The following is a 12875-nucleotide window of genomic DNA, read 5'->3' on the forward strand; positions in this document are numbered from 1 at the left end:
GTTTAACTGATGGTTGGTGTGCTGTTGTTTGGCAGCAAATTGTGCTCATATGACAATGTGAGGATGCAACTGGTCATAAATGTGGATCGACTGCCTAGTGCCCAAATTGCAATCATATGACCATTGGAATGGGATGTTAGTAGGTCATAACTGACTTTTTCAGAGGTTGTTGTTAATTTGAATCATTGTTTAGCAAACATTTGTTAAGTCACGGATAACTTGTAATTGCTGAAAATAATTTCAAAAACCAAAATATTGATTGGGGATCCAGGCTAAAATGCTCTAAACATAATTCCTTAGACTGAGACAGCCAGTTTGTCTTAGTGATTAAGACTGAATTCTAATTCCACTTGATTGCTGGCTGGATGTCTTTGGATCTTTCTCAACCCATGACATCAGGCTAAGGTGACAAGATGGTTGTCAATTCCTGTCTAGATCAACACTCATTTGATCCAAAAAAAGTTGATCATCCACTTGCAGGAAAACACTCGGAAGAAGAAACAAAAGTGATTCCTATACAGTTTTCAAAAGTTAGCTTCAACTCATGAAATAAAAAAGAGTTATTTGAATGTAATTTTTCAACACAAGTTTTTATGCTAGTCCCTTCACTTTATATTCTAGGCCCGTGATGGCGAATTGATGGCACGCAGAGCCCCCTCTGTGGGCATGCGTGACTTCTCCAGCTACTCTTCTGGTTTCCGGGGTACACATTTGCTCTGGCCACCTGGTCTTCAGAGGCACTGGAGCGCTGGAAAACAACTTGAAAAACGGCCAGAAAAACAGGTCATTTTCTGGCTCGTTTTCTGGGCTTTTTTGGGGCTGTTTTTGGGGTCATTTTCAGGCCATTTTTATTGCAATTTTTGGCCCGAAAAACAGCCCAAAAACAGGCATGCGTGCGCCAGTCAGCTGGTCTTTGGGTTTCCGGTGCTCTGGCGTGTGAGATGACCAGCTGGCCGGCATGCATGTGCGTGCTGGAAACCCAAAGACCAGCTGGCCGACACGAGCATGCAAACTGGCCAGCTGGTCTTTGGGTTTCCGGTGCATGCACCAGCATGCACAAATGTTCTGGTTTGGGCACTCAGTGCCGAAAAGGTTTGCCATCACTGTTCTAGGCCAAAATACTTTTGGATTTTTCCTTATATTATCATTTCTCCAAGGGACTCGATAGTTCCAGGTATACAGATTTAGAGGATTTCGTTTCTGTTGCCCCTTCTTTTTCTTCCCCCAACTGATCTTTGCCAGGCACTTCACATTCTGTCATGTTGTGAGCAGCGACAAAACTACTTATAACAATTTTGGTCTCAAAAAAATCTATTCTGCCCCTACAAGTACTAATTGAAACAAAATTAAGACATTTCACTATCAATCAATGGACTCTTGCCAAGAACATCCAAACCACACAATTCAAATATATAGCAAGGCAATCCCACTTCTGGACCAATGTATTTAGTTTTGCTAGAATCCTTAGCAAAGCATTTGCAGCATTTGTGATCTTCCTTCCCCAGGGAACTCCAGGAAAATGATGTAAGAGAGCTTACATCTTATTCCAAGAGATTTTTTTTCACATATTACCTGTTGTGAACTGTGGCTTACACGGTGTCTCCTGTGTAGATAATGGAAAATTTGCAGAAGCAGGTGATGACTGAGCTCGAGAAAGTGGCCGATGTCCACTAAAGGATACTGGAATGCCAGCAGCTTCCATAGACGCCTGGTAGTTTCTGAGCTGATGAATACGCTGCTGTTCCAGTAAAAGAGTTTGCTATAAGACAGCATAAAATGTGTCATTGTTTGAAGGCTTGTTTTACAAATCTCTTATTTTTTATTTGTGAACAATTACTTCATAATAGTCTACTAGCTATTTGCTTTATTAGCTAATATACCTTCATACATAAAAGTACTCATTGGTATATATTTTAAAGCCATTTAATAGTCTTTTGAGAGAGCCAGTTTGATATATGGTTAAGGAATCAGGTAACCAGGAGACAGTGAGATCAACAATGCTTGGGCCAGTGACTTTCTCCCAGCCCTAGGAAGAAGGCAATGGCAAACCACTTCTGAAAAATCTTGCCAAGAAAAGTGAAGTGACTTGTCCGTGTCCAAAACTGAACATGATTTAAAAAATTAAAAACATGAAGTTTTAATAAAGGAGAATATTTGTAGCTCAGGATTGAAATGATGGATCATTGCTGCTCTTTGAACTTGCTTGTTTTCTTGCAGACTTTTTATTATTCAAACTAAGTAACATCATCATGTTTATCATGTTGATGTTACCTACTTTGAGTAATAAAATGTCTGCAAGAAAGCAAGCAAGCTAAGAGAGCACAAATGACCTCTCAAATAAAGTTTTCATTGTAAAAGTTGATTGTTCAACTTTTCTAAAAGTAAATTGGGTACATCATTGAATTCTAAACTATGAAATATCCAACTGAAGGAATAAAGTAACTGACCCAAGAATCACCTTTAAATGATGGACCATAACTGGAATGAATTAGAAATATTTTAGCTATCTTTAGGGTAACAAAGAAAGCAAAAAGGGCAAAGGAAAAATAGGTGAAAGACCAAAAGGGCACTAGATACATAGTTAAATACAAAAAAGGAATAAATAAATAAAATGAATCCAGTGCGGTATATTGGGTTGAAGAAAATACAGGTAGTCCTCAATTTACAATCTCAATTGAGCCCAAAATTTCCGGTACTAAGCAAGACAGTTAAGTGTGCTTTGCTCTATTTTACGATCTATCTTGTCACAGTTGTTAAGTGAATCACTGCAGTTGTTAAGTTAGTACCGTGTTTCTTTTAAACTTCACAATAAACACTTGGGCTTATTGTCGAGGTGGTCTTATTTTTTTTTGAGGTGCAGCAGGCCAGACTCAGTGAGCTGGACACACCATGGACACACCGTTGCCTCTATTCCAAACCTTCAGCATTCAGAATGGAGGCTTTTTGGAGAATGGGAGGAAAAAGGGGAGGGGGATTTTCCTGCCTGTCATCCATTCCTCAAGCTCAGCATAGACTGAGGGAAGGATGGCAGGCAGGAAAATCCCCCTCCCCATTTTCTTCCCATTCACCAAAAAGCCTCCCATGAGCCTCCAAAAAGAGGGAAAAAGCAAAGCAGCTGGCCACAGAACTGCTGTGGGAAGCAGCCCAACAAGCAGAAGCACTGTGGCCAGAAAGAGAAGGGCAAAAGCAGTATTTGTGCTGCCCCAAGGGGCCAGCGGCCTGCAGCTGGACAAATGGCCGCCCCCTGCGCCCGCACCGGCACTCATACTGGCCATGCTCATCCTCCCTGGGCTTATTTTTGGGGTAGGGGTAATATTAGGCTTACCCCCAAAAAATTAGGGTTTGGTGAAACACGGTAACATGGTTGTTAAGTGAATCTGGCTTCCCCATTGACTTTGCTTGCCAGAAGGTTGCAAAGGGTGACCACGACCCCAGGACCACATCACAAATAAATGCCAGCTGTCAAGTGTCTGAATTTTGATCACATAACTATAGGGATGCTGCAACAGTTAAGTGTGAAAAGCTATCATAAATAACATTTTTCAGTGCTGTTCTAACTTTGAATGGTCACTAAACGAATGGTTGTAATTCAAGCACTACTTGTAATGTAGAAAGAATATTGTCCAATTAGTTGACCCTCACCTATATTTTTTTCTTGCAACACAAATTTGACACTGAAGAGATTCAAAGTAATTCAGTAGTGCTAAGTGTAATTAGGTATGAAGTTTTTATATCATGACAAACTTTTTTCTCAACTGAAATGGAATTACTAATAATTCACACACATTAAGAGTTTTTTATCAGGCTAACCTGGTCTACCCAAATATGGGATGGAGCATACTGTTTCCGCTTGACGTAATATGTAAGCAGTCCAGGTTCGAATCCCAGAAGGGTTTGGCTAGCTGATGACATGGATCTATACTTATTTCTTTGTCGGTAAATATAAATTTAATTCACACAGATCTTTTATTTTTCCTTAAAATTTGCTGTCTTAATATATTCAGAGAAAAAAAAATCTATGTTAACTGTTTCTAAGGATGAACAGTACAACAAAGTATAAGAAGTCACTCTGCCTTAATATACATTAAGAATGGTTTTGAATATAATGCACATTATGAAAAAGAACAAACTTTCAATTTATATTATTGCATTTTGCAATGAAAAATAAACTGTTATACTTCTCTATAAAGGGACAACTATCATGTATTTCTTTTGGAAAAGAAATCAAATTTCTACTTCAGACATGAAGAAGACAATGAAGAATAGAAAATGAAAGATTTGAATGGTAGCCAAATGTGATCAACATTCTCACATCTATAATAGAAGCAGCAAATTAAATACATATCTTCTGAACTGAAATTATCAAGAATTGGCAAAACCTTGCATTAGTCCTATCATAGTTCTAAGGATTCTGTATTCTTGAACCTAATTCTTGGCATTAAAATGTTCTATAGTTAAGTCACTTGATACTCAGGAGATAAAGCAAATAGGTTGGGTTTGCACAAAATTCAATGTCAGAATAAGAGTCACATTCTTATATACTGTGTTATGTCAACCCAGATGTTCTTTCTATATAGAATGACAGAATAATAAATATACAAGCCTCTGGAAATTATACACTAACTAATAAATGCTGTTATTTAGTGTATTCTACCTGTCTGAAGAGCAATTCCTGCTCTGCTTGACTTTGTCCTGGTTCCAATTCTTGTTGTTCTCCATCTTCATCATTTTCAGCAGGTTCTTGCTTCACACAGACCACTTGTGTCAATTCTTGAATTTCCTTTTGATTTGCTGTGCTGTCAATGTATTGGTCTCCCACAAATGTCTGATGTTCTCTTAATTCTTCTTCAGTCTCTTCTGGGTGGCTTTCATGCTGACGGGAAGCTTCATTTGATTTTGGCAACATCTGAATGAAACTCAGAGAGTCAGAACATAGCTCCATTGAAAAAACTATGGAAAACTATGAATGAATGAAATCCTTTAAAAAAAAATATAATGATTTAAATGTTATTGCTTGATTTAATTTGGAAGTTTAAAATTTCTAAGCCATATACATGATAGGTTATTTTTAAAGACAGAAGCATAGCTAATATATTTATTTTGTATCAGATTAACAATGAGGCTGTATTTATGAAATAAAGCCAAGTTAACAAATGCTTAGTAAAAGTAAATACTAAATATGAAAAAAAACTTGTTTAGTCATTATAATCTAAACGTTTTTCACTTTTGATGATAACAAAAACTTTTAAATCATTTTAAGTTTCAAAATAATTTTCAGTAGCCCTCAGAACAAAATTCAAGCCAAATCTAAATATAGGAAATCCCCGGATTACAAGCTTTCCTTTAGTGAACATTCGAAGTTACATGATAAATGCCCCCTACTGTTTACGAACAAGTCCAAAAACTACGAATCATACAGCACCACGGCAGTTGTTCACCCTTATGAACAACTGCAGAGGCTCTGCAACATTTGTCCTGCACTTTGCCAGACAAAACAGAGCATTGGAGTGGCGGGCTCTGGTGGGAAGTGGAGGGGCGAGCCCACTACTCTGAATTTCCATTTTGGCTGGCAAAGTGCTGGGTGAGGCCTACACAAACCTAAATGGAATGTTGGAATGAGCCCACCCCTCCAAAACTACATTTTGGTGGACAAAGTGCTGGGTGAGGCCTGTGAAGACCTAAACAGAGTGTTGGGGCAAGCCCACCCCTCCAAAACTACATTTTGGCTTACAAAATGCCGGGCAAGGCCTGCACAGGTCAAAATGAAGTGTCACAGGGATGGCCCTGCCCCTCCGCCCCTCTATTTTGACATGCAAAGTGCTGGGTGAGGCCTGCACACACCAAAACGAAGCTATAGAGGGGTGCATTCAGCTGAGAGCCTGGAGAGGAGACAGCTTGCTAGATATTTGCATGGTGACTCGGTGGGGCAGATTGGGTGTGGGGCAGAGGTAAGTTTCAGCAGGTTCTGACCAGTTCTGGAGAACTGGTAACAGAAATTATGAGTAGTTCGGAGAACCGGTAGTAAAAATTCTGACTGGCCCCGCCCCCATCTCTTCTCTGCCTCCCGAGTCCCAGCTGATCGGGAGGAAATGGGGATTTTGCAGTAACCTTCCCCTGGATTGGGGAGGGAATGGAGATTTTACAGTATCATTCCCCTGCCATGCCTACCAAGCCACGCCCATCAAGCACACCCACAGAACTGGTAATAAAAATTTTTGAAACCCAACACTGGTGTGGGGGAAAAGCAATTGTGGGGAGCATGAGGTATTTCAGTGGGTTGGGGAGACCTTGAGTGGTCTTAAGCAGGTAGCCTATTCCATCACCATGCCCCCCCAAGGCCTTTACCAGTCTGAAATACTCATGTGCACTTAATGAACCACGTATTTGATTAGCAAATGCGTGGGTGAGAGAATGATCCCATTCAAGGTATGAGATTCACTTCCAGGTATCCTTGGGTTATGAGTGGAATGGGCAGGTTCCATTACATTCGTAACTGGAGGACTACCTGTATTTTCCTAGATTTTGGTAGTAGCATGTTTGTTATTTATTCACTTATTTAAAGCATGCTACTTCCCTTAAAAACCTCAAGGTCGCTGTGGACGTCTCAAAGTTTGAGGACAGAGTAATGAATAAATTATCTTAAACAAGGATTCTCAAACTTTTAAGAATTAATGACATCCTAAAATGCCCCTTTCCCTTTGTCTTAAGCGTAGATAGAATTCTTTATTGACCAAGTACGATTGGACACACAAGGAATTTATTTTTGGTGCATATGCTCTCAGTGTACATAAAAAATCAAGATACATTCGTCAAGGATCATAAGATACAACACTTACTGACAGTCATAGGGTACAAATAAGCAATCAAATCATACTAGGAAACAAATCAATATAAATTGTAAGGATACAGGCACCAAAGTTACAGTCATGCAGTCATAAGTGGGAGCAGATTGGTGATAGGAACGATGAGAAGATTAATAGTAATAATAATGCAGACTTAGTGAATAATTTGACAGTGTTGAGGAATTATTTGTTTAGCAGAGTGATGGCGTTCGGGAAAAAACTCTTGTTTCTAGTTGTTCTGGTGTGCAGTGCTCTAAAGTGTCGTTTTGAGGGTAGAAGTTGAAACAATTTATGTCCAGGATGTGAGGGGTCTGTAAATATTTTCATAGCCCTCTTTTTGACACATGCAGTATACAGGTCCTCAATGGAAGGCAGGTTGGTAGTAATTGTTTTTTCTGCAGTTCTAATTATCCTCTGAAATCTGTATCTGTCTTGTTGGGTTGCAGAGCCAACCCAGACAGTTATAGAGGTGCAGATGACAGACTCAATAATTCCTCTGTAGAACTGGATCAGTAGCTCCTTGAGCAGTTTGAGCTTCCTGAGTTGGCACAGAAAGAACATTCTTTGTTGTGCTTTTTTGATGATGTTTTTGATATTAGGTGTCCATTTTAGGTCTTGAGATATGATAGAACCTAGAAATTTGAAGGTCTCTACTGTTGATACTGTGTTGTCTGGTATTGTAAGAGGTGATCGTATGGGAGGGTTTCTCCTAAAGTCTACCACCATTTCTCTGGTTTTGAGTGTGCTCAGTTCCAGATTGTTCCGGTCACACCAGGAGGCTAGTTGTTCAACCTCCCGTCTGAATGCGATTCCTCAATGTCTTGAATGAGATCAATCACTGTTGTATCATCTGCAAACTTCAGTAGTTTAACAGATGGATTGTTTGAGATGCAGTCATTGATATATAGAGAGAAGTGGAGAGAGCACACATCCTTGGGGGCCCCCGGTGTTAATTGTACAGGTATCTGATGTGATTCTGCTTAGCTTCACCTGATACTTCCTGTCTGTTAGGAAGCTTATTATCCACTTACAAGTGTGTTCAGGTACCACTAGCTGATAGATTCTAGGGGAGATTTTTAAATATTGCTTTAAAAGACTGTGTTTCTCAGAGGTTAAGAAGATTTAAAGTGAATATTAAGTTGGAAATAAATAAATAAATAAATAATTTTATAGAAGATGGCAGCCAAACAATTAAAGTCTACTGTAACAAAGGGGTCTGGAATTTCATCAGCTGGTGCCTCTCCAGCTCATACAGCAGAGACTAGAACATTGAACTTAGAGGCGGTACAAGAGAACTTAAAAGACTTTATGCAAGAAAAATTTAAAGTAATAACTGATGAGATGTCTGAAATGAAAGAGCAGATATTAGAAATTCAAGTGGGAAATAAAGAAGTTAAAGAAGAATTTGTAATTGCAATACAAAGTTTGGCAACAAATGTGATTTTATTAGAAGAGGAAGTTGAAGAAATTAAGCAACATAATTCAAAATTAGAAAATAAAATGGATGAATTTCAAAGTAAAATGGAAAAAACAGATGATGAAATAGTTTTGATACAATATAGAAATATGGAATTTGCTCTAAGAATCCATGGTTTGAAAGAAAATAAAGAAGAGAATTTAAGGGAATTTTTTTCTGAAGTATTTGCTGAGATATTAGCAGCTCGTCCAGCAGATGTGGCTTATCAAATTCTTGGATAGCAAGGCAAAAAAAGTTGCCAAGGGATGTTGTTATTTATTTTACAAATAGAACAGTGAGAAATCAGATTTTGCAAGCCTCATATAAGGGGGAGAAGATTCAGGTTGCTGGTCAAGATATTTTAATATTAAAGGAAATTCCACCAAAAATGTTAAGGGCTAGGAAGGAATTTGCCTTCCTGGTGAATGAACTTAAAAAACGTCAGATTGAATATAGATGGGATATTCCAACTGGTATAATAGTATATTATGCAGGGAAAGTATATCGTCTCAATACAGTTGGAAAAGCAAGAGAATTTTATGTTGAGGCATTAAAAGTTGGAAGTCTTCCTCCATTGGAAGCTAGAAGAAGGGAGACTGAAGTGAAGGAAAGAGAAGTGAAGCAGGTACAAGAACAGATTGTGATGGAAGAAGATTTATTACAAGTGTTGGAAATACCTACGATGGGTTCAGACTCAAAAGAACAAAGGCTGACAAGAGCTGCTGCTAAACGCAAGGAACAAGAGATGAAGGCACAACAACAACTGGCAACTACTACAACGGAAACAGTGAGAGGAGCAAGGCCTAAAGCAAAATGTGATCTATGCTAGTGTTCCAAAAGTTTCCTTTGGCCGATAATGGCAATTAAACTATTATCTTGGAATGTTAATGGTTTGAATTCACCACAGAAGAGAAGGAAAGTATTTCACTATTTGAAACAATTTAAAAATGACATTACCTGTTTACAAGAAACACATATTAGATCTTTAGACCAGAAATATTTGATAAACTCAAAACTGGGAGTACATTTTGTTGCCTCCTCTTTGGAAAAAAAAATGGTTTAGTTATATATATAAAGAAGGATATATCAGCAAAATTAATTGAGGTGGATAAGCAAGGAAGATACATTGCTATTGAACTTTTGTTGGAGGGAAGAAGACATTATTAATAGGAGTTTATGCTCGAATCAACAACAAGAAATTTTTTTCAAGTTTTTACATAAAAGAATAGTATTTTGGGATTATAAATCATATATATTAATGGGTGATTGGAATGGTGTGTTGGATACTCAAAAAGACAAAAAAAGTTTAAGGAAGATATCAAGCCGGGCGAAATTACCAAAAGCTTTTTTTGAAATGATGGAGGACTTGGAATTAAGAGATATTTGGAGAGAACATAATACAGAAGAGAGGGATTTTACCTTCTTTTCTGAAAGGCACCAATCATTTTCGAGGATTGATTTTATTTTGATCACTAATGATTTGTATTCTAGAGTGAAGAAGACTAAGATTTGTTCAAGAACTCTATCTGATCATAGTCCGGTTTGGATTGAATTTGATCGGGAAAAGGAGGCTAGGAGATCATGGAGGTTGAATGAGAATTTGTTTAAATATGAACAAAATGTAAATGAATGTAAAAAGCAAATGAAAGAATTTTTTATTATGAATATGAAAAAAGAGACATCTATAGAGATGATTTGGGACGCTAGCAAGGCTTATATGAGAGGAAATCTTATACAAATGAATATTAAATACAAAAATAAATTGCAGAAAAAGAAAAAGGAACTGGAAGAGGAAATTAAAAAGAAAGAACAATTATTGATAAATAGCCCAGGAAATAGTAAAATAAAAGAATCAATAAATATATTAAGAGGTCAGTTTAATATGTTGATGGCAGATCAAGTAGCAATGCACCCGAGTGGAGGAGCTACTCTGGGATGTCTAATGGGCCAGTCCTGTGACCAGAGCTCTGGAATATGGGACTAGCCAGGCAGCTCCTGATGGGGCTAGAAATCTCCGCCGTAGAAGGAGGTATGTGCAACTTACAACTTTGCAGGTGGTGAATGTGCAAGGAGTAGGGGAGCCCTTGCTGACCAGAACAAGGTAATGGTGCTGTTGCAGCAAGGGGTGTGTGGTGGTGCAGGCGGGCCAAAGCAACGGGTATCAGCAACCCGTGGCTCTTTTGTCCCCTTGCTGTGGCTTCCTTTTGAATGATCCCACCATTGGCTGTCCCCACCCCTTGCCCTCCCCTCCCAGTCACACCTTGCCTAGCCAGAGAAGGGAAGGGCAGGAGATGGAGATTTGCTCCATATTCCAGAGCGGGAGCAAAACTTCATCTCTTGCTGGGTCTCGCAGGCGTTTCTTCCGGCCCTTGTTGGTGCTTCAGAGATATATATATATATAGAGAGAGAAAGAGAGTGGGGAGAGATGAGAGAGACAGAGAGACAGAGATGAGAGAGAAAGAGAGAGGGGAGAGAGAGATGAGAGAGAAAGAGAGATACTGAGAGAGATACTGAGAGTGAGATAGACAGAGAAAGATGAGAGAGAGAGAGAGAGAGAGAGAGAGAGAGAGAAAGAGAAAGAGAGTGACAAGAGATCCCGGTGTTTTGTTTTCTCTGGGAAACAGGTCCAAATGGCTCTTTAAGTGTCTAAGGTTACAGAAACAGGCAGCCAAGCTAAGTGTCTGAAGGACTCCATCCTGTCACTGGGAGTCCAGGCGCTTCAGCGAGCGGCATGCTGGATTAGTGGTCTATGGGATTTAAAATTATGAATTTAGGGTCCCTGAGATCCGAAAGGTTGGTGATTCCTGTCCTATGCAATCTCAACCATTGGCCCAACCAGCCTAGGCACAATTACTGGTTCCTGACACACTCATTCGAAAGTCTCCGTGCTGACTACTGCTGAGATTCACTGTTAAGTCTGATAAGATGAGAACATTCTTAGCACAATGCAGTGTTCATTAGCACCAGACCCGGGGAGTTTCCAAAAGAAAGGTCAAGGGTCTCCTTCATCCTCACACTTTTAACTGATTCCACTGCCAAATGGGCTCTTCCAGTCATCAAAATCAATGACCACATCTTGGATAGTTTCCCAAATTTCCTCACTAGATTTAGAGAGCATTTTAGGGACCCTATTCAGATAGAAACTTCTGAACAATGCATCTTCCAGCTCCAGACAAGCCCTGGGAATGGAAGGATAGCAAAGGCGCAGACAATTAGCCCTGTGTTTCTATTGCAAAGAATCTGGCCATATGATCAAGAATTGTCCTACCTCCCAAAAAAGACAACAGACAGCCTAGCAGTGTTTCCACTAATCACCACTTGGACAACAAGCCCCAAGGCCAGGGAAATGAGAAATGCCCTCCATGAGCTCACGGGAGGGGGGTATTACCCAAGTACTGAATAGAGCTAAATTACTTCCATTTCAGGTACTTTAATAAAATTTGATTCCACTCTGACACTTTCTAGTGGTCAGGAAACCACTAGCTCTTTTTAAAAAACAATTTTTATTAGTTTAGAATATAGCATATAAAGAAAATGCAAAAGTAAATAGTGGGGAAGTTAGGGAAGTCAAATCATTGACCCAACTGACTAAGAAAGGAATTACATTTGTTTGGACTCCTACACACCAATCAGCTTTTTGCTTGCCAGCCCTTTGTTTAGCATTCAGACACATCCAAAAGATTTATTGTCCAGACAGATGCTTCAGATGTAGCCAGTGGAACTTATCTCTTAAAAGAGAGAGGGGGAGACAATCGCCTTCTTCCATGCACCTTCTTTTCCAGAGCCCTGACGCTCCAGAAATAAAGAATTCCTTGCTGTTAAATCAACATTCCAGCACTTCCTAGAAGGTGCACACTTTCCTATAAAGTCAACAAGAAACTACATACCTTGCAACAAACCAAGCCACTTTCATCCAAACAAGTCAAATGGAACCCATTATTTTTATGTTTTGATTTTTACATTAAGTAGGTCCCAGGCTCCAAGCACTTAATGCCAGATGCACTATCTTGTAAACCAGAATATTCCCTTATTCAACAGATTCCAGTACCAACACCAGCTTCACCAGCTACTGAGAGGTTGGGAGCTACCCAACTGCACCAGGACTTAATCACCAAGGTAAAGAAACAGCAACAATGAGATCACTTATCACAATCCAGGATAGATGATCTCAAGGAGACCCCAGCAGCTATTGTCACGCCATTTGCGATGGAGGGAGGTGTCCTGAAACACAGAGGCAAAACAAGAAAGAGGTACTGCAGGAAAGAGGTACTGCAATTTTGCCATGATAACCAAACGGCAGGGCATGGTGTTATGTTCAAAACCCTGCACAGAACCTTAGGAGACTTTTGGTGGCCTAGGATGGCTGCAGACGTCAGGGAATATGTGGCTTCTTGCTATATGTGCAGGAGTGCCATCAGAAGCCTGCAGGACTTTTCCAACTCGCTCCCGGAATATGATCTCTCTGGATTTTATTACTGATTTACCTCTGTCCAAGCCTTCACTACCATATTAGTAGTAATAGGTCTTTTCATCAATATGGCCCATTTCATACCCTTTAAAGAATTGTCCAATGCCAA

General features: G+C 39.4%; 1 protein-coding gene across 15 annotated transcripts in view; it reads right to left on the bottom strand.

Moving 5' to 3' along the window:
- The window catches only part of HDAC4 (histone deacetylase 4), a 612734-nt gene that overhangs the window by 200435 nt on the left and 399424 nt on the right, over nt 1-12875 (bottom strand). For all 15 annotated transcript variants that reach the window (XR_009155364.1, XM_058185449.1, XM_058185442.1 and 12 more), the window contains 2 exons: nt 4655-4906; nt 1573-1759 (listed from right to left, as the gene is read on the bottom strand). Coding sequence is in view for 14 of the 15 variants with exons in the window: in XM_058185449.1 (XP_058041432.1) it covers nt 1573-1759; nt 4655-4906 (439 nt within the window). In the remaining variant the exon portion in view is untranslated. The remainder of the gene's footprint in view (nt 1-1572; nt 1760-4654; nt 4907-12875) is intronic.

This window comes from Ahaetulla prasina, chromosome 1, assembly GCF_028640845.1.
Source record: "Ahaetulla prasina isolate Xishuangbanna chromosome 1, ASM2864084v1, whole genome shotgun sequence".
In the NCBI taxonomy this organism is placed as follows: Eukaryota; Metazoa; Chordata; class Lepidosauria; order Squamata; family Colubridae; genus Ahaetulla; species Ahaetulla prasina.